The 24,105-nt window shown below is 50.4% G+C and overlaps 1 protein-coding gene across 1 annotated transcript in view; it reads left to right on the top strand.

Annotated features, from left to right (window-relative positions):
* The window catches only part of RAB6B (RAB6B, member RAS oncogene family), a 55,266-nt gene that overhangs the window by 11,439 nt on the left and 19,722 nt on the right, over positions 1 to 24,105 (top strand). Inside the window, exon 2 of the mRNA XM_086316097.1 lies at positions 17,393 to 17,451. Within this exon, the coding sequence (XP_086172223.1) occupies positions 17,393 to 17,451 (59 nt within the window). The remainder of the gene's footprint in view (positions 1 to 17,392; positions 17,452 to 24,105) is intronic.

The following is a 24,105-nucleotide window of genomic DNA, read 5'->3' as shown; positions in this document are numbered from 1 at the left end:
AGGCCCCCCACCAGACACAGACGCCAGAGTGCCACCATCACGGGGCTTCTGGCTGCCTCACGCTGCGGCCTTGGGGAAGTTTGGCTGGTGTAGGCTCTAGGCAGTGGTGCTGTCCACCCCGATGTCCTGACCAAGGAGAATTAAAGGATCCTGTGGAGACACTGATTCCTGTTGGGCACAGGAATGATGGGACTAATTCTGTATTCAGGTGGAGGATGAGGTGAGAGGTCGGGACCTGCTGCTGTGAGGAGGCTGATGACCCCTCACCAGGCAGAGCAGGAGTGGAGAGAAGGGCTCTCACTTGTACCGGGGGATGAGGGAGGCATTTGTCAGCTCACTGCACCAGTGCTGCGACTCCAGGCTTCCTTGAACATACTGGTGCCTCCACAAATCTCTTCCCCACTAGGCCACCACGGTTCCCAGTCTGGGTGGCTGCAAGTGGGGTCAAGCCTTGGATCCAGGAGATTGTTTGGTTCTGTTCTTCTTTGTGTTAAGAGCATTTCTGAGAAGGGTTTCTTTTTGGGGAAATAAAAAAGCCACTCGCAGATCAGCCACTTATTTTGGGATATTAACAGATCCTACTTGCAGCACCAGCATCCGGAAATTCTCCCCTGATTCTAATCCATCACTCCCCCACTTCCAGCCGGAGCCTGCAGGCTGCTGCCCACGTCAGAGTGTGACATGCAGGTCTGGGAAGGTGTCCAGCTAGCCCACCCACCCTGTTGTCTCCCACCTGCGTCAGAAGAGGGCAGAACTCCAGAGGCTGGGCCAGAACAACTCGGCTCCTTCCTCTGTTGTGCAGCTAAGGGTCATCTAAACCAGAGGTCTAGCCCAGACAGCAGTGTCTGCTCGTCTGTCCACCTCAGCTGGAGGGCTGGCAGTGCTGTGGGAAATGTGTGGTGAGGTAGTCACAGCCTCTAACAGAGAGACCTGTGAGGTTCTGTTGCAGGTGCCCAGCCACTGACACCACTGCAGGAGAGGAGGCGGAGGCTAAGTCAAGAGGAGAGGGGGCATCTTTTAGGAATGTGAGATGGTTTGGCAGATAAGGATCTAAGGTGACCCTAAATGAGTCACCCTTGTGTAGTCCCTTGAATCAGATGGAACCCAACACTTGCTTCTAGCCAATACAGTATGGCAGGGATGATAGCTGTCACTCCCATGATTGTAGCTCTGAAAGACTCCTCTGCTGGCCTTGAAGGAGTGAACTTCTGTGTGGGGAGAGAGTAGTGAGGGGTCATACAGCAAGGAACTGTGGGTGTTTCCTCTAGAGGAAAAGCAGACCCTGACCAGAGCTCCCTAAAAAATGGAGACTCAGTCCTCCAGCCACGAGGAACTGAATTCTGTCAACCACCACAGATGGGAGTCTTGAAGAGGACCCGAGCTCCAGAAACAAATGTAGCCCAGTCAATACTGTGATGGTAACCTTGTGAGACTCCAACCAGAGGGTCCGGGAAAGCCAGGCCCAGACTCCTGCCCCAGGAGAGAGTGATATAATAAATATATATTGTTTTGATCCACTTCATGGGTTTGTTACACAGCAACACATAACTAGTACAGATGGGGTAAAAATGTTTCCAGGGAGGACACACCACAGAGATGCTCTCCTTTTGCAGACAAGGAGTTGGAGCTTCCAGGAGGGGCTGTGACCTGCCCCTGGCTAAGCAGCTGGCTGGAGCGCCCCACAGCAGGCATTGGGGTAGCCCGAGATGTGGACCCTGGTTCTTGCTCTGCTACTGCTCTTCCTTCGTGCAACGTTGACCCTCCTGCTCCCTGGGTCTCTGATTTTTCCTCTGTTGTGTGAAGGGCTGGATCGGGTGATCTCTAGGTGCCTTCTTGCCATGATTTGGTGTTCTGAGGCCACTCTGATCTGTCATCCTTCTGGAAGCCAGGCTTCAGGGCCTCACTGCAGTTGAATCTCTGCTGCTCCTCCCTTGTGTTTCTCCCGGGGCTTCAAGAGGCAGCACCTTCCTGACCTGGGCACACTTCGGTAAGCCTGATGGGCTCAGACAAACCTCCGAGGTGGAGTTCTGGGCTGTGCACCAGGAGAGTTACTATCTGACTGTGACCCTTGTGCTATGCGATCCTGGGCAAATGGCCCCTCTTCTCTGACCTCACATCTCCTCAGCTCGGTGAGAGGCTCAGTCAAGTATAATTCCAAGGTTCTCGATGGCTCCCACTCTTCTGTGGTGCTGCTTTGGAGCTTGTGGGATGGAGACAGGTGAGGCAGGCTACATTTTTTTCTGGTACCCAGGCATCCAAGTCCAGGAGGAGACCTGGATAGCCACCCAGTTCCTTGTTTCCCAAGCCTGGCCCTGTAAGCACCCCAGTGCCTGGCCTGCAGTCATTTCTGGTCCACGGGGCTAGAGACAGAATCTTCCTTGCCTGCTGAGTGTTACTGTGCTCCTTGTCAGGCCTAGGGACACAGAGATACAGAATGCATCTTCCACCCCAGAAACATTGGTCCTTGTCTCTAAATTTCACCTGCAGGTCCATCCCTACTCCCTGGGTGAAGCCTGAGCAGGTGCGCTTGAGCCCATCCTGAAGGAAGGAGGGATCTTCTTTCTGTTGATTGAGTGGGGAGGTCTCCATGTCCACTCTTTCCTCACCAGCCCCCTGAATGTGCAGTGGCCTGCGATTTTGCCTGTTTCTTCTGTGGCAAAGCAGCAAGATGCTCAGGGTGAGCAGACTGTGTGAGGGTGTCCAGGGACAGGGAGGGGTGTTGGGCCCACAAAGTGCTGGGAGCAGCCCCTGTGCAAGGGGAAGCCTTGGAGTCAGCACTCCTGATCAGCCAGCCCAGGGTTCCTCAGAAGGATGCCCTGTCTCCAGCAGCCTGTGACCTTGAGGCCACCTTCTACCTGCCCAAGGGAGCTTGGTCTCATGACCAGGCCTCCATGCATGGACACTGTGGGTCCATTGTCACAAGGCCTCTCTGACTGGACCTCAGCTGATAATCTGGGAAACAAAAGCCATGGCTCTCTGCACTCTATCTACCCACTCTGTCACTATCCCGCTCTCCTCTCCCTAGAATGGGGCTTTTAACAGCAATGCCACCAACAGTTTGCCTGAGGGAGAAAAATGTAAATATGAGTATGTACATATATTACTTTGCAAACCTCCGTGCTGTGGCCAAGTGTTCTTCTCAGTTAAATAAACTAGCAAGTTGCATTAACATGAGCCTTGTCAACAGATCAGCTGGTGGTGGGAATTCAGTGTGTCCTTCTTCCTGCTCTCAAATGTGCATATCCTCACTGTGGGTGAATTCTCCATAGCACCCATGCAGCTCTCAGACATGTGACATGATGGCCAGTGCAGGGTTTGTGTGGAGTTGGGCTGAGCCTCAAGCTGATTGGAATGGAGCACATTCTGCCCACCCAGGGTCTGGCTGTCCAGGGAAGCCAGGCCAGGGGGTAACTGTATGTGCTGTGGGCAGGGCTCCTATTCTAGCTGGGGATGGAGGGTAGCTAACAGGCAAAGCTCGCTGGTGCTGGTGCTTTGGGGACATGGAGGGGAGATTCAGCACCTTTTAAAGCTGACAAGAGTGTTTGAGATGGTTCTCTGAGGCAGAGGGTCCGGACAGTGGGTGGGCTGATCACTGTGTGGTCAGATCTCAAGTAGTTTTTAAGAAATCCTGATGATTTCTCAGTTTCGCAGCTAAGACATCAGGAGGACTAGAGAGTTTCTTCACACACCAGGGCTTCTGGTACCTGCTGGGTTGAGTGTGTGTGTGTGTGTGTGTGTGTATTGCATGCATCTTGGTGAGCATGTGTGGTTCTGCTGGGTTCTGCCCACCAAGCTGGCCTGTCAAAGCTTGCTCCCTCTCCAGTCTGTGGTTAGAAGGGCTCACAGCAATTCCCACCCAGCGAGGTCCTGGTTCTCTGTGAAGACTGTTGATGCCAAGTACAGTTATATTCTAGTTCCTTAGGAAATTTTCATGTTGACCAGAATGTTTAATCAGAACAAGCCATTTCCTGAATGTGTTCAGAATCTGAGAGACTTGGATATAGTGTTATGCACTATATGTATATGTGTGCATACTTTTAAAAAAATCATCTTGTTGATTTTTTTCCTTTAACTTCTTATTAAAATTTTATTTTAAATAAAATTTTATTTAAAATTATGCCAAAATAAGTTTAGGCTTGTAGAAAGTTGTAGGAATATTATGAAGACTTTCCATATGCCTTTTACCCAGAATGATAACTTTTTACTCGTCTCATGGTATTCATGGCACTTCTGTGAGGTAAGCATTTCTTACCCCATTGGACAGATAAGGACTCTGAGCCTCAGAGAAGATAGTGACTAACTCAAGACTACACAGTGGCAGAGCCAGGGTTAAAATCTAGGACTGTCAATGGGTGTACTAACCTTGTGTGGTGTGTGAATGTGTTGCTGTCCTGCTTCCCCTGTCCCCAGAACTTCCTTTCTTGTGTTGTAGGTCTGCTAGCTAGAAATAGTCTTGGTACCTGACTTTTTTTATTTCACTTCGGTTTTTGAAAGATCTTTGCTGGGTATAGAATTCTGTGATGACAGTATTTTTCTTCCAGTCCTTCAAATGTATCGCTTCATTTTCTTCTTGTTTGCATGGCTTCTGATAAGGTAACAAAGATTTTTCTTCTGTGTTCTCTTAGGTCTGTGATCCAATAACTTTCTTATTTTTGTTTAAACAGTCAGGTGTCTCTTAAAGATATTTAACTGATATGAAAGACATTTTACATGTTTAGCCATGTAGTGACCATTCCCTGTGTTCACCATTCCTTTATGTGGATCCGAATTTCTATTTGGTGTCATTTCACCTTTTCCTGGAAGACCACCTGTAACATTCCTTGTTATGAGAGTCTTCTGGTGATTAATTTGATCAGCTTTTGAATATTTGAAAAAGTTTTTTATTTCATTCTTGTTTTTGAAAGATGTTAGCTTGTATATATCTTAAAGTTACAGAATTCTAGATTAATGCATGTTTCTTTCAGCACTTTACAGGTATTGCTCCATTGTCTTCTTGCTTGCATTGTTTCTGAGGAAAAGTTCCTGTCTTCCTTATATTTGTTTCTCTGTATATAATGTATTATTTTTCCCTGGCTCTTCTTATGATTTTCTCTGTATCACTGATTTGGTACAGTTTGATTATGATGTAACTTTGGTTTCTTTTATGTTTCCTTTGCTTGGGGGTTGTTGAACTTTTTGAATCTATGGGTTTATATTTTCTCTCAAATTCAGAGATTTGCAGTAAAACTTTCTTCAAGTCTTTCAAGGACTCCAATTACATGTATGTTAGTCTACTTGATGTCATCCCATAGCTCACTGATACTCCAATAATTTATTTCTTTTCTTTTTAACTCTGAATTTTATTTTAGATATTAATATGTCTTCAAGTTCATTAATCTTTTCTTCTGTAGTTAATCTGGGATTAATCTGATGGGGAAACAGTGGAAACAGTGTCAGACTTTATTTTTTTGGGCTCCAAAATCACTGCAGATGGTGACTGCAGCCATGAAATTAAAAGACGCTTACTCCTTGGGAGAAAAATTATGACCAACCTAGATAGCATATTGAAAAGCAGAGACATTACTTTGCCAACAAAGGTCCGTCTAGTCAAGGCTAGGGTTTTTCCAGTGGTCATGTATGGATGTGAGAGTTGGACTGTGAAGAAGGCTGAGTGCCAAAGAGTTGATGCTTTTGAACTGTGGTGTGGGAGAAGACTCCTGAGAGTCCCTTGAACTGCAAAGAGATCCAACCAGTCCATTCTAAAGGAGATCAGCCCTGGATGTTCTTTGGAAGGAATGATGCTAAAGCTGAAACTCCAGTAATTTGGCCACCTCATGCGAAGAGTTGACTCATTGGAAAAGACTCTGATGCTGGGAGAGATTGGGGGCAGGAGGAGAAGGGGACAACAGAGGATGAGATGGCTGGATGGCATCACCGACTCGATGGACTGAATTTGAGTGAACTCCGGGAGTTGGTGATGGACAGGAAGGCCTGGCGTGTGGCGATTTTGGCGTTGCAAAGAGTCAGACATGACTGAGCGACTGAACTGAACCGAATCCAATCTAACATATTTTTCATCTCCCACATTATAGTTTTTAGGAGGATGAGTTGTGTCTTTTTAAATATCTCTGTTTAACTTTTTAAAAGAGTACTTATTTGGCTGTGTTGGGTCTTAGTTGCAGCATGTGGGGTGTTCAGTGCATCACGGGACCTTTCACTGAGGTGCACAGGCTCTCTAGTTGTGGCATGTGAGCTTAATTGCCCTGTGGCATGTGAGACCTTAGTTCCCCTACCAAGGATCAAACCTGTGTCCTGCATTGCAAGGTGGATCTTAACCACTGGACCACAAGGGAAATCTCTGTTTAACTTTTTGAACATATGAAATGCAGTCATAATAATTGTTTTTTTTTATATAATTGTTTGCTAATTCTAACATTTGTGTCAGTTTCAATTGATTTTTTCCCTCCTTATTAAGGATCTATTGCTTCTTTTCATGCCTAGTAATTTTTTATTGGATGCTAGACATTGTGAATCTTGTCATGTTGTGTATTGTACAGTTTTTGTATTTCTATAGATATTCCTAGGATTTGTTAGCTGGGACTGGTGGTGCTCAGTCTGCAGCTAATTATCTCCTACTGTTGAGGCACAGCCCTTCTGAGTTCTTGCCCCAATGTCCCATGAATGAGGAATCTTTTCACTCTGGCTGGTAGGAGCAGGCACTATCCCAGGTCTATGTGGATGCCAGGCAGTGTTTCCTTTTTAACCCATTTGGATGGTTCTTTCCCAAGTCTTGAGCAGTATTTTTTTTTTTTTTTGGTACATCTTTAATGAGCAATCCTTAGCCAAAGACTTAAGGGAGTCATTTTGCAGAACTCTGGTGTTCCCTCTCCCTCTCTGTACCTCCTTTTTCTCTTGTGAACTTTAGCTGCCTTGTTTTCTCTGGACTCTTAGCTGTGTCTCCCTACTGTCTGTCCCATGGCCTGAAATTTTCTCAAAGCAACAATCTGAAGCAATTAGGGAGTTCACCTCATTTGTTTCATATCCCTCAGGGTTTATTGACCTTCATTGCCTGATGTACTGTCTTGTCTTATTATGTTTTGTCTGTATTTTGGTTGTTTCCAGTGGGAAGACAAATCTGATCCTTATTACATGATGTTGACTGGAAGGTAACATCCTTTGGTCTTTGGCTTTTCATTTAATCATTTATTTGTAGGGGACACCGGTCTAGGCCTATGAGTGAGAACATTGGTTTGGGCAATGGTGTTGTCTGGTCTGATTAGCATCCTTAATTTTCATCTGCAGTGTTTTACAATTAATTATATAAACATGTAAGTTTGCTGCATGATTTCTGTACTCCAGAGTCTTTGCAAGAACTTTCTGCTGTTCAACTCTTACTGAAAACTCATTATTAAAAGCTAGTTTGGTTGTATCTTATGAATACTGTGAATTGTACAGTTGGTCATGTTAACTTTTTTTTGCTTGACTTTTTTGACTGTCAGGAGTCTTGGGCAATATCTTAGTCTGACTTTAATGATTGAGTAATATATTTTAAGATGTATGTCTGTGAACAAACTTTTTTGGTCCAGCCTTCTCTTTTTAGCTTATTTGTCCTTTGTCTTATATAGCTCTCAAAGTTCTTAGTTGCAAATAAGAAAAATCTATTCTCACTCTCCAGTTGATTCAGGCAGACAGTCAATGTATCAGAGCAATGACTAGGGATCTCAGAGTCTCTGGGAGGCTCAGAGGACCAGGCTTGGAGCAGCAGCCTGGGTCATACCAGGACTGGTCCAGGGGGAGAGACAGTCCCTGTGCTGAGAACTGGCAAAGACTGATGCTGAAACCCACGTCATGGCTGCCCCTGCATGCAGAATCCAGGGACATCCCACACCTCACTAGATTCATTTCTGGTGAGTCTCACATGAGTATCTAGTGGGAGAAGCCTAAGTCAGGTGCCTCCAACAGAGCTGCAAGAGAGGCTGCTGGACTGGGGAGGATGGTGTTAGACCTCCCCAGTGTAGTAGGGGGGGCATTCAAAGGGATTGGCAGCTATTCACTATTGTTATTGATAGGTAGCTATTATATCCTGATATTATTTTAAACAGTGATAGCTTCAAAATTCACCAGTGATCCTTTTGTGGGGAGAAACAGGAGAGGGTTAATGCAGATGAGTGCAGGTACTCCTGTGCACAGCTCCCAGCCCGGTGCACCCTCCTGGGGCCCCTCAATCCTCTGTTCTTCCACCAGAGCAGACAGTGAAGCACAGACCCTTCTTGTGCTCTCAGGGCTCCAGGTTGATGCAGGTGGGAGTGGGTGTGACAAGTTTGAAGGTTAATAAGAACCAAGGGTCAGAGGGACTTCACTCACAGCAGAAAATGAGCCCCTCCCTTGGTCCTTTTATCCAGCTGCATTTCAGGCTTGGTAATCATTGTCACTCGCCTCAAAGTGGAAGCAGCCCTTAAAGACCACCTAGCCTCACCTCATTGGAATAATATCCTCTTAGCTACGTAAGTGGCAAAGCTGAGATATACATTGGTGGGGGGTACAGAGTGAATGACACCCTACTGCCCCTGACCCAGGACAGACTTTCCTGGTGTCCTGGGCTCAGACAGAGCAGATGGGGACAGGTGGAGGATAGCGGGGAAGCAAGAGCATCAGGGATGGACCAGGCTCCTAACTGGAGCAGGAGAAAGGCCTGGGCCAGACCAGCTCCCCCCGACACTGTCCTGCGACCCCTTCTTTGGCTTCTTCCCCCCTCCTCCCTCCTCTGTTCTGTCTTCCCTGGATCCCCCAGTGAGGCCCAGGTGACTGAGCATCCTCTGGCAGAGGGAATTAACACACTTAATTAAAGTGTCCAATGAAGAGCTTTGCATACTTCTTAATTACAGTTTGAGTCCTTCGGGGGATGGTTTGAAATGGAAGTTTCATGTGTTTCCTTGTTCAGCCTACGGTGAGCCAGCTGGCCCCTCAGGGCTCAGGTAGGAGCTGGCAGAGCCCTATTCTGTGGCAGCATTTCTCAGCACAAGGCGGCAGGGCGTGTGCAGTGGGAGCCTGGCCCCTGGGCCCCCATGCTTGTCCACCTTGCAGGAGGGTGGGCCTGGGTTTTCTGGTTGTGAAAACAGAACAAAAGGAAACAAGAATCCGACAGATGAAGCTCGTGTCTCCAGCTGTCGTTCTTATCACCGCAGGGCCCGGGGGCTGTGTAGCCCATGGTCAGGCAGTAATGGGGGGCTTTGTGGACAGGGTGTGCAGGGGAATGGTGGAGCCTTCTTCCCAGACCCTGCAGAGCAGGGACACTAAACAGGGAGGGCCTGGCCACCTTCCCAGCATCAGGATGAGGACTGGACCCCTTGGTGGGCAGCCCTTCCCAGCATCTCCTATTTATGTTCTGTAAACTGAGCTGATGGGAGATCTGAGTCAGCCGGGCCCATCTTAGGAGTGGGTTGCTTGGCCTGAGCCTTGGGGAAGCAGGTTTGCCTTTTTAGCCCTGAGTGACAGCCCCGTGTGACAGCTGTGGACATTTCTGCGACCTGGGTTTGCTGATAGGGTCTCTGGGCCAAGGATGCAGAGACCCTTTCCCTTCTCTAAAAACACAGGGGTGTAAGAGGAGGGCAGCCCGCCACAGCAGCCTGGAGATGGCAGTGAGCCCTGCTTTCCTATCTCCCACTCTGGGCGCAGCCCTCTGACCCCAAGGAGGACCAAACGGGACCCACCGACCATTCAGTGGCACCCCTGCACTGGTGTGGGCGGTAAACACGAGCATGCCACAGAGAACAGATTTTGGGGCAAGGTTCGGGCGTGGATTAGCGAGGGGGACCCTCTTCAGGTGGGGCATGTGCTGCCAGGCCTTGGCAGACCCTCCATCAAGTCTCCAGCTAATTTCTTAGGCCCATTTCTGGCCCTCATGGATATCTCTCTACCTCCACCCACACCACTGTAGAGATGACAGGGCAGAGAGGAGTCCTTCACAGAGGGAGATGATGTTGCACTGGGGTCTGGGGGCTCACAGCCTACTCAGGTGTCAGCCTGTGACCTGGGTACCAGCTGTGCCCAGGAGCTCTCATGGGCACTGACCCCAGACTCCTGGGAGTCTGTGGCTTCAGGTAGTAGCAGTGGTGAGATGTGGGTAAGGGATAGCTGTGTGCAGAGGACGCCTTAGCCTCATGTCACCAGACCTGTCTGGTCACTCCCCTGGGAATGTCACTTCCCTGATGTGTCGTCTCCACCCGTCAAGACCCAGCCCGAGTGCCACCTCCTGTGGGTTGTTGTTCAGTCACTCAGTCGTGTCTGACTCTTAGTGACTGTAGCACACCAGGCTTCCCTGTCCTTCACCATCTCCTGGAGCTTACTCATGTCCATTGAGTCAGTGATGCCATCCAACCACCTCATCCTCTGTCATCCCCTTCTCCTGCCTTCAGTCTCTCCCAGCATCAGGTCTTTTCTTTTATGGTTAATATTACTTGCGCTCTACAGAAGAAGTAATTACTGGATTTTTCTGCTTCCATTTCAACTTTGGAAACAGGTATTAATAGTTTCTTATGAAGTTACACATACACAAACCCTTTGATCTAGAAACGTTTACTTCTAGGTTTTTCCCCAAGAGAAATGAAAACATAGATCCATAAAAAAAATGTGGGTACAAATGTTCATAGCACATCATGTTGTTCTTGTTTGGTCACTAAGTCATGTCCAACTCTTGGCTACTCTGTACACCGCAGTGCACCAGACTTCCCTTGTCCTTCACTATCTCCTGGAGTTTGCTGACACTCATGTTCATTGAGTCAGTGATGCTGTCTAACCATCTCATCCTCTGCTGCCCCCTTCTTCTTTTGCCTTCAGTCTTTCCCAGCATCAGGGTCTTTTCCACTGAGTTGGCTCTTCACATCAGGCGGCCTAAGTATTAAAGCTTCAGTTTCAACATTAGTCCTTCCAATGAATATTCAGTGTTGATTTTCTTTAGGATTGACTGGTTTGATCTTCTTGCAGTTCAAGGGACTCTCAAGAGTCTTCTCCAGCACCACAGTTTGAATGTATCAATTCTTTGGCACTCAGTCTTCTTTATGGTCCAACTTTCACATCTGTATATGACTACTGGAAAAACCATACTTTGACCATATGGACTGTTGTTGGCAAAGTAATGTCTCTGCTTTTTAATATGCTGTCTAGGTTTGTTACAACTTCCTACAGGACACCTCTGCAGTTTCCCAGCAGAGAGTGACCTTGCCTTTTTTTTTTGTCTCAACTTGCGTTGCCTCTTGGGTGTTTACACCTGACTCTGGCTCCGTCAGCTTAGCCAGGCCGCTGCTGCAGGGCAGAGGGTCATATGCTTTCCACTGTGGATTCTGTGCCTAGCCTGGGTCTAGCACAGAATGAGCCCCCGGTGGGTGTTTGAGCAAGTAGAGATGCCTCACATCCTCTGTTGCTGCCTAGAAGCCACCTGAAAGTACAAAAATCCATTTTCCTGGGACCTGCACTGAGATTGGGAGTGGGGGTCATGGGAGACTGGGGAAGTAAATGGCCCCATGGGTGAGGTCCAGGTGAATGCTGCTGGCTATAGCTTTGATAGCATTGACTATACAGACGTTGGTCAGCAAAGTGATACTCTTCTTTTTAATATGATGTTTAGGCTTATCATAGCTTTCCTTTCAAGGATCAAGTGTCTTAATTTCATGGCTGCAGTCACCATCTGCAGTGATTTTGGAGCCCAAGAAAATAAAATCTGTCACTGATTCTGTTTTATCCCCTTCTATTTGACATGAATTGATGGGACCAGATGCCATGATCTTAGTTTTTGAATGAATGTTGAGTTTCAAGCCAGCTTTTTCCCTCTCCTCTTTCACCCTTATCAAGAGGCTCTTTAGTTCCTCTTCACTTTCTGCCATTAGAGTGGTATCCTATGCATATCTGAGGTTGTTGATATTTCTCCTGGCAACCACTCCAAAATTTAGTGGCTCAAGACAATGAGGCTATATTCTTTGCTCAGGAATCTATAGTTTGGGCAGGTCCTAGCAGGGAAAGGGTGTCTCTGATCCACTTTAATGGCTCCAAGGGTGGGCTCGAGTCACCTGAAGGCTCCCCCACCCACAGGTCTGCTGGCTGGGGGTCTCCATTTCTTGCCATATGGGTGTCTCCGTGTGGTCCTCCTGTGTGTAGGCTGCCTTCGGCGTCCTCTCAGCATGGCGACGGGACTGGAGGACTAGCTTCCAGAGTGTGGAAGCTGGAGCGCTCCAGACAGAAGCTGTGCTGCCTTTTCTGACCTTGCCTTTGGAGTCACACACACTGCCATTTCTACCATAGTCACAGGCCCGCAAATTTCGCCCTGGAGAGAGTGACAGTGGTGCACTGTAAGGAGAGCGTGTGGGCTGGGGCATATTTTGTGAGCCATCATGGACATTACGATCTGCCACACCTTTCCCACCGCCTTTCTGCGTAAGACCCTTAGGAAGCTCCTGCCGTGCCTGGGAGGGAATTGTGCTCCATGGTGTGGCCACAGGCCTGGCCATCTAGCCCTGGCCCACTGGGCTTGCTTCTGATTTGGGTTTAAGTCAACCCGGTGCCCATACAGAGCTCCCTTGAACAGTGTTTGTTATCTATTCCTCACACACCGGGTTGGGCCCCATTTCCCCTGAGACCAAGGTCAGACGTGGACCTGGAGGGCCCCAGTGTGTCCCCAGGGCTCCTGGCCAGGCTGCTGCCCCTCCTCCACTGTAATTAGCCTGTTGCTTCCCATCCCTTCGCCTCACACAAGTGTCGTTGCCTCACACAAGTGTCTTGTCTCCCTGCCTCAGCACTCACACTGTTCCCTCTGCTTGAAATACCTGTTCCCCTCCAAACCCCCGCTTCCCGCTGGGCTGCTCCCCACCACTTGTGGCCTTCCTGACTACCAAGCCACACCCCAGAACCCATGCCCTTTGTGACCTCCTGCTCTGCTGCTGGCCAGACCTTTCCATAAACCAGCGCAACGTCCTACACGCGGTGAGGTCTTAGGCGTCATACCTGGGTTTACACATCAGCTCCACTGCTTCCCAGCCACATGACCGTGGAGATAAGAACCACCTTATTGGATACCGATGAGGATTAATGAGGAAAACTAAGAATTTCTTGTGTAGTGCTGAGTAGAAGATCAGTAAGAACGTTTCCATTCCTTCTTTCTGGAGCTTCCTAGTAAGTGCTCAGGATGAATTTTCTCACCCTCATTTGGGTGAAAGAGGGAAAATGTATCTCCCTGCTTAATCCTGTGGGCCTAAACCGCCAGAAGATTACGAGAATATTACCGAGCTGTGAGCAGAGAGGAAAAAGCTCAGTAATGATTTGCTTGCTTATTTTTAATAAAATCCTGCCAGAAGAGCTGAATCTTTGCTCCTGAAAAGAGCTCTGCATTGCTGTGGTGGTATCTGAGAGCTGTCCTTAGGGCAGTGGGGCAGTGTGACCTTGAGAACAGAGCTGTGTGGGCAGGACGGCCCTCCAATAGGATGCAGGGGGCCGCAGAAGGATTGGGGGGACCTCAGGGGAGGGCCTCCTTCCCCTCCCCCACCCCTCCTTCTCCTTTCCCACCCCCTCCTTCCCCTCCCCCACCCCTCCTTCTCCTTCCCCTCCCCCTCCTTCCCCTCCCCCACCCCTCCTTCTCCTTCCCCACCCCCTCCTTCCCCTCCCCCTCCTTCCCCACCCCCTCCTTCCCCTCCCCCACCCCTCCTTCTCCTTCCCCTCCCCCACCCCTCCTTCCCCTCCCCCACCCAGCCCTGTCTGAGCTGCTTGAATGTGTGGCCCCTCTGGGGCCTCCCCTTGGCCACAGCCCAGTGGCAGTGCCCAGTCAGGTGATGGTTCCAGCTGTCCTGCTGCTCTTTGTGGCGAGCCTGAGAGTGACCCGGCAGGTGGGTTCTCCGTATCCAGGTTCCAGCACCTTCCACCTGGGGCAGTTGTTGAAGGCGGGGTGTGGGGTCAGGAAGAGGCCTCTGCCCTTCAAGGGGAGAGGAGTGTGGACGCAGGGGCCCCTTGACCCGCCCTACTTCTCAACATGACACAGGGCAGCAGTAGGTGAGAGGCTCCTCGGTAAAGCTCTGTCTCAGGGCCCTGGGGCCAAAGTGTGGAGGCTCCTTTCCTGCTGCTGTTGCCGGACAGCATTGCCTGGGGCTCTACTCTGAGAGGTGATCAGTCCCCTTCAGGCTGGTGAGCCCCGCCCCAGAGCCCCGAGGCCACGGATCAGGGTGGAGGCCCGGCAGTCAGTCTTAGCCAAATTGGGGCCAGGCAGGACGCACTGGCCACAGACACACCGGCCACACTTGCCTGCAGTGAAGGGTGCAGACCCAGGCCCAGGCGAGGAGGAGGCCTCCAAGTAGGGAGGCCAAGTGGACAGGTTCAGACAGAGTCTGAGCCACGCTGGCCCGGCAGCCGTGGAAAGAGTATGGGTGGTCTTGGGGAAGCTCTGAGGCAGGCAAGAGGAGGGCTTCTGTTCTGAGAAATGAAAAAAACCGACCTGGAAGAATGGTGGGAAGAAAACATTCCCTTTTGCATCAAATCCATAATGAGGCTGTCATTCAGTACGGGCCTCAGTTTGGGGTGCTGTACCCCACGTGTCTTAACCCATCCATCCTTGATTTTCTAAGCCTTCCTTTTGCTTAAATTCCTAGTTTCTGGCCTTCTAGGTTGGATCAAGCACTGCCCAAGTAGGGGGAAACCCTGCCTCCTGCCCATCCAAGAAAAAGGTTCCTTGGCTTAGGCAAAGCCATTCCTGGGGTTCCATGACATCTACAGTGGTGGCAGTGATGACCTGGCAGAATCCTGCAACCCAGCACGATCCAGAGATGCTGAGGAGCATGAGGCATAGGAACTCAGTCCCTGGTCTGACCGCCTCATCCTGGCCCCACTCAGCTTTGGCCCTGGGCAAGGAGCTGGCAGCTTGTTTCCCCTTGTGTAAAATGGAGATGCATAAGTACCCAACTCAGAGTTGAGGACTAACCAGGGTGGACTTGGGGGCTTACTGTTGCTGCAAGCACAGAAGTCCTACAGGCTTTAGGCAGGCAGGTATCCTGTCTCCCCCGTTTATTGCTGCCGTGTAAATCTGTGTCTGGCACAGCCCCTGCGGTGTGTGTGACACAACCTCCGTAAATACATGGTTCAGGTGGTCGTCTTTTGTTGGGTCTGTGAGAAAGCCGAGAAAATACTGACTCTGGCCAGGACCCCATGCCTAAAAGGTTGTCCTGTGCGGTCCCCAAAACGCTGCTTGTTTCTTGGGCATTTTCTCCTCCTGCCTAGCCATTACCCTGCAAGCCACTGGGGAGCCACTGGTTGTGGCTGGTGCCCCTAGAAGGGACTTGGCAGAGAAGCCTTGCAGAGATTTCTGCTCTCTCAGCTCCTCCACGAGCCTCCTGTTCCCTCAGTGGCTTTTAGGGGATTCTGCTGTCTCTCCTTCCTGTCCTGGGGAGGAGCCTGTTGGAGGAAAGGACTGTGTCCCTTCCCCGAGGTGTAAGGTGCTGCGTGTCACCACAGACGGGAGCTCCCAGCAGGCCGTGCAGTGCCTCTTTACCTGAGGCTGCAGGAACTTGCCCTTGCTCTTGGAAGAGGAGGATCCATGCACTCCCTGATTTCATCCTCTTCCTGCTGGCTTGGGGTTGCTCCACTTCTCACTCTGGGTTCCCCTAAGCAGTTAACAGCCACACTTTTCTGTGGCCTCAGAGTCAATCCTCCTAGCGTCGGAAGCCCCCACTTCTCATTTTCATGTGAATTTAAGCAGAGATTTAAAGCAATTGGAAAGCACTTTACAGATTTAATTTGTACTGGACGCTCAAAGGGCAGTTTCCAGGTAAACTTAGCCAAGAGATCCTGGGTCTATTACTGCTCACCCCAGAGATGTTCAGAAGAGAAGTGGGGCTATTCTGACAGCAGCAGATATACTGCAGTTCAGTCCTGGCACTACCTGAGCTAAGCTGGTATCAGACTGCTCAGGTTTAAGTGGGGGACTCACAGTTCCCCACTAGACTGACACCCACCTCAGACACCAGCTGTGAGTGAGGTCCCCAGGGTCCTGCACTTCTGACCAGCTGGCTACAAATCTAGGGGTTCCCCCAGCCCTCTTCAGGTTCCATAATTCACCAGAACAACTCACAGAACTCAGGAAAGCACTCTTACTTACAATTATAGTTTTACCACAAAAGATAGGAATCAGGAACAGCCCAGTGAAGAGACACAAAGGGTGGAGTCTGGGCAAGCCTGGAGCCAAGCTGCATGCCTTCTCCCTGTGGAAGATGACTGCCCTTTCATTACAAATGCCAGCTGCCAGGAGAGGGCTGCCCTTGTCTGCTGTACTGCTGAGGCTTCCGAACTGGAAAGGGACCTTTCCCAGGGGAGCCCCGTTGGGTTGCCTTGGCTCCGTCTAACCAGGGACCAGCCACACTGCTAGGTTCGGCCTGTGGACATCCCATCTGAGAACTGGGGAGAGGCAGAATGGAGAACTCTTGGGCGCTGGATCTTTTTCTCTCCCTGCCAGAGTTACCTGTCTCTCACAGCCCAGAGCAGAAGGGACTCTGAGCCAAGCTCAGCGGGTCCAGTCTACCTCTGAGCCTCCCAGGGCCATAGCAGAGGCTTGGTGGGATGGTGTAGCATTCCATACAGGGCCTGACCCAACAAATGTTCCTTTATCACCCTTCCTCCCCACCCAGATGCTCAGAGATGCTGCTACTGCGTTTCTGCCACTGCCAGGCCTCAGAGGACCTGCACAGGGTTAGGTCAGAAGCCAAATCCTGCAGTTTGGGAAATTAGAAGTATTTACAGGATTCCAGAGACTTCCTTTTTCCCTTAGTCCTACCAGTAGTTCTCAGTTGGAGATGTTAATGCCCTTAGGGGGATTTGCAGATGTGCAGGGGAGTCCTCGCTTGTCACAATGACTGGGGATCCCGCTGGCACTTACCCAGCAAGGTCCAGGGATGTTAAATATCCAATGAGGAGCTGGGCAGTCAGGTACACATTTTGAAGAATAGTTCTGCCCATGAGAGACACTGGGGAATGATCCATTTACTTCCCCTGCCCTCTGGTTCCTTGGAGAGTCACCTTCCTCATCAGTCTCCAGGCTAAAATAAAAGGGCGTGCCTCTATCCCAGCCTGTGACCAAGGACAAAGTGTTATTTCCAGGTGAATGTAGGCCTGTGACAGAAGCATTCTGTAATGCACACACTTTCTCTGATCGTTCTTATATGGCTCTTATGGGTCAAGGAAGACCTGGATTTGTGTGGTAAGAGTTCACAGGGCAGGGAGTCCCCTGCAGCCCACCCAATGACCTCAGTGTCCCCACCTCCCACTCTGTTTCTGAATCTCATCTTTTCCTCTGGGCTTTTTGATTTCATTATCTGTTTTCATGGCATGAAATGTGTTTAGAGGAGCCTGGCCCGGATCACAGCTGAACCCCTCTCTTCTTGTTTTACAGTCGGGAAGACATCGCTGATCACACGGTTCATGTACGACAGCTTCGACAACACGTACCAGGTGAGTTCCTGGGTCCCTGCCCCTCACTAAGCCTCATGGTGTTTGTAGCCTTGACGGCTGCCTGGACACCATGCCAGCCACCCTCCCAGGACTGCTGATGCTGGAGGAGAGTAGGGTGTGCATGGGGTCCAGGGCATCTATGTTGCCTTGGAGGAGCCTCCCATTTGCACCCTGGTCCCAGCCCACCAGTAAAGACCCTGAGCCCTTCTGAAGCTCCAAACCTCAGTAAGAAAATGTTTCCAGGAGAGAAAGGACAGCTTTCAGTTTGTGTTCTCCTGCCCCCGTGGCAGGTCTAAATCATTACAGTCTTTGGATTCTTGAGAGTCATCATATGGAGGTGGATGGACAAGATTCTAAATGAGGGTCGTGAAAGAGCAGTAGGGGAATGTGCTTCTCTAACGTGGCTGTTGGCTGGACCTTCGTGTGTGTGCACACACACACACGTGGTTGCTGGGGCCCTTCCTTCCCTGGAGAGACTAGTGTGATGGGCCTACACTGCTCTACGTGGGCAGGAGGCTAGGTGAAGTGACCTGAGTGCCCCTGGCTCTCAAGGGAGATCTGGAGTCAAACAGAAATGGCTCCAGGAGCCAAAGGCTGAGCTCTTGAAGGTCAGTATCATTTCACTTTTCTGGCACCATGGGTGAGTGGCGAGGTTTGTCAAATGAAGCGAATTCCCCTGTAATTATAGCTGTTATCATAAGGCACCAAACTTAATCATTTCAACTATTTTTAAGAAAAAATGTATTGTTTTCTTTCTTAAGACAGACAAGTAGTAGTGCATTTTTCTAAGCCAGTGGGTTCTGGGAGTTAGTAGTTCTAAGGGATGTTAGTAGGTGTTTGGGGGGCAAGAGACTGAGGATCACTGGTGAACAGAATTCTCCTGCAGGACTTCTCAGGGCCTTTTCCATATCAGTGCATGGTTTTGATCTGCTGAAAGATGTAGTGTGCAGAATCTCCCAGATGTATTTGGTCATGGAATACTTCTGTCATTGAGTCCTCAAAGGATAAATATTTATAGAACACCCTGAGGACTGTTGTGCTAAGAGGTTTCCCCACCTTCCCGGACTTACAGAACATGCAGAGCACAGCTCACTGCCAATTATAGTTCTGTGTCTAGTCTTTAGTCTGTCTGTCTCACTCTGGACCAGTCAGCATGCCTGCCTAAAATACAGCCCCTTTCTCTGCCTCCCTCTTATCCCTTCTTTTCTTCTGCTGTCATTTGAAATGCCAGATAACTAGTAGACTTGGTAAGAATTGACTAGAGGGGTGACCCGAGTGATGTACACAACCCTGGACATCAGCTCTGGGATGACTGTCTCAGCCACACTTTGTCTCGTTTGGTACAGGCCACGCTCTCTACCAGGGTGGGCTTGCCAGAGGCCTCTCTTCCCTGCAAGGGGAGTCTTCCTGCATCACTTTACATCTGAATCACAGCTCTTTAACTTCAGTTCTTAAGTCTGACTTGGTGTTCACTTGTGTGTGTGTATGAATGATCTCACAGAGATTATTTTGATCATTTGATCTTTCAAGTGTTGTAATACTTATAATACTTGTTGATGCCCCATTGATAATAGTGACACTCCTGGCTGGTTGGTATTCCTGGCAGTGATGGGCAGCAGAGGAGGCCTCAAGGTCTTTGCAGTGGCCCTCAAGAGCCTCAGTGGTCTTTTGTTGTGGATCAAAGCCTCAACTTCTCCCCATGTTGTTTGAGTCCCTCAAAATCTCAGCCCACCTCTATCTTCAGTGTCATCTCCCATGACCCACTGCTTGTCCTATATCCTGTGGTCCAGGGGCCTCCCTGCTTGCTGCTCCCAAGTCGGTGACACTCTGAGGCCTCCAACACTGGGTTTATGGTGTCAGCTCTGCTGGAATGCCCTTCCCATTCCTCCTCTCTGCTGTGAAATGTTCTTCTGACTCACCAAGGCTCAAGTGCATGTCTGCCTGTGGTTGGGCCGTGCCATGCTCTGTGCCCCATGGTTGGGCCGTGCCATGCTCTGTGCCCGTGGTTGGGCTGTCCCCATACTCTGTGCCCCATGGTTGGGTCGTGCCATGCTCTGTGCCCCGTGGTTGGGCCGTGCCATGCTCTGTGCCCCGTGGTTGGGCCGTGCCATGCTCTGTGCCCCGTGATTGGGCCGTGCCCATGCTCTGTGCCCCGTGGTTGGGCCGTGCCATGCTCTGTGCCCTGTGGTTGGGCCGTGCCATGCTCTGTGCCCCATGATTGGGCCGTGTCCATGCTCTGTGCCCCATGGTTGGGCCATGCCATGCTCTGTGCCCCATGATTGGGCTGTGCCATGCTCTGTGCCCCTCTGCAGCTCCCTCTCCCCAGTATGCCGTCCTCCTGGCTCTACAGGAACGCCTCCTGCTTTGGCTGCTGGATGGGCTCTCGGCTTGGCTGAGGCCTGGACCCCTCAGATTCAATGCTGCGTTCAGGGGCCCTCCCAGGGCCTGCCCACAGCTGGTGTCAGTTGCCACAGTGGCGTCAGGAGGGACTGTCTGCCTTGATTTTTAGACCCCATCACACTAAGTTGCCACAGTGGCCCCGTGTCAATGTCCAGTGTTGTGGAAACAAGCAATGAAAGCCCAAGTGCCCTCCCCACCGCAGGCTCTTCTGACTTCTTTTTTTTTGACTGCAGGTGGAATTTCTTTCCTAATAGCTTCTAACATGGTAATTAGGCTGGGAGGCTGGGGCTCCAATTCTGTGCATACACAGGCCCATTTTAATAAATTCTCTGGAGATGGAGAGAGAGAAACGTTAGTTTTTCTTGACATGATGGCAGAGGCATTGGGAAGTAGACACCAGCCCCGAGGGCTCTGGGGATGTTCCCAGTTGTCCCCTGCATGGTGCTCACTCCCAGCACTGCCCACTCATACCTCATGTATCAGCCCTGTAGCGCAGCAGCGCCCTCCCGCCTTGCCTTCATTGGCTGAGGTGCCCAGACAGTTTTCAGGACTGACTCCCTCAGTCCCACCTTTGCTGCATGCCTCTGGCTCTGTCTCCTGCCCCACTCCGCTGCTCATGTACTCTGACAACACATGTTTGCCACGTGCTTACTCTGTGTTGCCACAGAATCTGGTTGTGCCCTGAGGCAGGGCATGGACGGTAGAGGGTGTTCAACTTCATCCTGTGTGACAGTGAGTCCCCCCTGCCCCCATGTCTGGGGCTGAACTTGCCTGAGGCCCCAAGGGGCTGGCATGAGGACCCGGGCATGCAGAGCGGGGTTCCCCACCAGACCTATCTGGGATCCTGCTGATGAGGCTTTAGCGGCCCTAGATGCTCGGGGGGGTTTGGGCTCATGGGGCAGAGTGGAGAGCTACTGGGGCTTCCTGAAGGCTGGCTCTCATGGGAATCAAAGAAGCTAGAGTTTGTAGGAGACAGGCCTGGGGGCCTGGGCCAGGGCAGGATGGCAGTTGCAGCAGGGCCCACAGACTTGGGGCAGCTCTGCAAGTGGAAGGGCAGGGAGGGGCATCACGCATCAGTCATGCAGGGCTGAGTGAGGGGGCCTGGGCCAAGCCTGGGCTGGACACACAGAACCGTGGGAGGGGCGAGTGAGCAGAGTAGGCCTGTGGGGTGCAGAGGAGGGAGAGGCTTGAGTGGCCCTGGGTTTCTGTCCAGATATCCTGGGAGAGTGTCAGTACCATGAACCAAAGGAAAATGAAAAGTCGAGTGGGAAGTGATGGTGGAACAGCCAAGTGCAGATGATTGAAAATGGCGTTATGTGAGTGGGCCCAGGAAGGGCTGGCAGCATCTGGATCCCTGAAGCCTCAAGAGCTGATGAGTTTCCTGGGTCGGATTGTAGACAGCAGGCAGAGGGCCAGGAAGAAAGGCCTTTCTCCACAGGATCCAAGAGGCCACGTGTGCTTAGGTGGTGTTCAGGTAACCACCCGGCACCTGAGGAGACAGGGGAGGGCCTTCAGCCCTGTCGAGGTGCGCAGAGTGGGGTCACACATGAGGAGAACTGAGTCACACACTGAGTCAGCACATCCTCTGATATTAGCTCCTTCTTTTTCTCCAAAACAATGCTGCCTTCAGAGGCCGGGGTTGAAATCCCACTGCTGTCACTTAGCTGAGAGTCTGGGCTAGCATCCCACTTTCTTAGTATTGCGTTTTTTAATCCAGAAATTATTTGGATGGCACTTAACCCCTACATCACCTAGATCAGTGGCCTCAAACTTCAGCAGTAGGAATGTGGTCAATTTGTATTTAAAGCATAGCTCACGGACGCCTTAAAGCCTAGATGATGGGAAATTTTAGATCAGAAATACTGTTGATACCAATGTGCATTACATACTCTACAGAGAGCAGTACTAAACAACTCCACTGCAGATGAAGTTGATGATGATGAAGCGAAGTTAACAATAACTTGCTCACAGAGTGTTTGTATGGGAAACCGCGGCCTGCCTCTCCAGGCCTGCGTGTGCATATGTGCAGAGCTCTGGCACTCTGCCGGGTGCTGCCAGGTCCCCAGGCTTCTGGCAGAACACTGAACTCTGTCTTTGGCCAACTCTAGCAACACGATGATTTTATCATATTAATACAGTTAAGAAAGAGTTCCATGTTTCACAAATACTGGGTTCTGTGGTCAAAATGTGAGGCAACACTCTTATACAGTGAAATACCCCTAAATGCCAGGCAGCTTGGCAAGATGACCCTGCCCTCAGACACCCCCTGGAGCAGCACCAGTCACCCAGGTGCTCCATTTGGACATTTACCTAGGACTCGTCGGAGGGCAGATTGACTGTGACATCTTTTCTTTCCCTCCCTCCTCTCCTCTGGCTTCTCTTCCACTCTTTTCTCAAGCATATTAAAATTAGGTATGTGGCCAGCCTCTAGTACAGAAGGCTGCCTAACCTGGCTTAAACAAGGGAGGGTTTCGGTTTTTCGGGTGCCAGAAGTCACAGTGGGCCTTGAGCTGGCCCAGCTGTGCGGTGATGCCATCAGGTGTGTCCCAGGCCCCTGGGCATTCTGTTCTGGCTTCTTGTTCTGTGGGTTCGTATCTTCATGCATCTTGGCTGTTGCTGCTTCAGACATCACCTCTGCATTCAAGGCAGGAAAAAAAAGGATAGCAAGAACATCCCTAGAATCCCATCCCCCTCCAGCAGACTGCAGCTTGTGTCTTATTGGCCAGAACTGAGTCACCTGATCACCATTACCCTCTAGAGAGGCTGGGAAAGCAGAGTTTTTCTTTTACAGTTTCCAGCCCTGCAAGGGAGTAGGAGGTTGCCAGTTGGTGTTAGGGGAGTCCAATAGCACCTGCTAGTGTTCATAAGTGAAGTGGCCCCATCATGCAACTCTGGCCCAGGTTAGTAATCCTTCCTAATTTACTTTGTGGGTTACTTGTAGATGGACTTAAAAGTCCTCCCCCCAGAAACTCTTTCTCCCTGAGAGCCGAGGAGAGGGCTTGTGCATTTGTGAGCCTGTGGGAGAGCTCTCAGGGAGCTTCAGGCCACACATCCCTCGGCATCTGGGTAGCCTTTGGAAGAATTGACTAATTTTGATGAAACTTAACCCCTTATTTGTTGGTAATGGACAGAGAGGCCTGGCATGCTGCACTTCATGGGGTCGCAAAGAGTTGGACGCGACTGAGCGACTGAACCGACTGACTGACTGACTGAGCCCCTTATTTGGGCTTCCCAGGTGGCACTAGTGGTAAAGAACCTGCCTGTCAATGCAGGAGACATACGCGACGTGGGTTCAATGCCTGGGTCAGGAAGATCCCCTGGAGGAGGGCCTGGCAACCCACTCCAGTACTCTTGCCTGGAGAATCCCATGGACAGAGGAGCCTGGCGGGCTACAGTCCATGGGGCTGCAAAGAGTCGGACGTGACTGAAGCGACTTGCATGTACACATACAACCCGTTGTTTAAAGTTGGAAAGTATATATTGTTGGTTGATGTTTTAGAGCACAGTCAGGAAATGAAAGAGCAATCAATACATATTTATATTGGTTGGTGACTAGCACAAGCCAGTTCCCTTTGGGAGGAAAGTGGTCATGGGGACTGTGTAACCTTTGAGGCTAAAGTGTTGGAATGAATCCAGGTACCTGCCCTGTGGCCTTCCAGCCAACCGCCCCTCCCCCAAGGTACTTGGTTGAGTTGCTGGCCAGGCCAGACCCTGCCCAGCATGTTTTCCAGAAGCTGCTGTCTCCCTCCCCCACCGCACCCATTTGCTGGTCTGAATCCCTAAGTTTCACCAGCTTCATTTGCATGCTCATTTGCATGACTTTACCCTGATACTCTCCTCTGAGGGTTGGTGGTGCAGGGCATAAACAGCAGCTTCATTGTCAAGGGCCTGCCATGCCCAGCTGCTTTCTGCCACTTGCCAAGATGCTTCCCCAGCCACGGGCCAAGGCCTGGCCAAGGCTGAAAGAAGATACGCATACATTCCTTTTCATGATTTCTTTTCCTGAGAAGAGAATCTCGAGTCAACTTATGCAAATTACCATGCATATTTCTACCACAGACTTTATTACTGTGTCTTGTCAGAAAGTGGATGCAAAATTACATTTCATAATAAATGCACATAGCAAAAACGATGTCAACAAGTGCCTCAGGAAACATCTCTTTCCTCGGGCATGTGCTGGGCCAATGGGAGCTTTTGTGCAGAGGGAGACGTATAATGTGCCATCATTCTTCACTGTGTGTCTGAGCCCTGTTA

Source organism: Bos grunniens, chromosome 1, assembly GCF_055505025.1.
Source record: "Bos grunniens cultivar Pamir isolate PY7600 chromosome 1, Bosgru_T2T1.0, whole genome shotgun sequence".
Lineage (NCBI taxonomy): Eukaryota > Metazoa > Chordata > Mammalia > Artiodactyla > Bovidae > Bos > Bos grunniens.
This window is presented reverse-complemented; position numbering and strand designations above follow the sequence as displayed.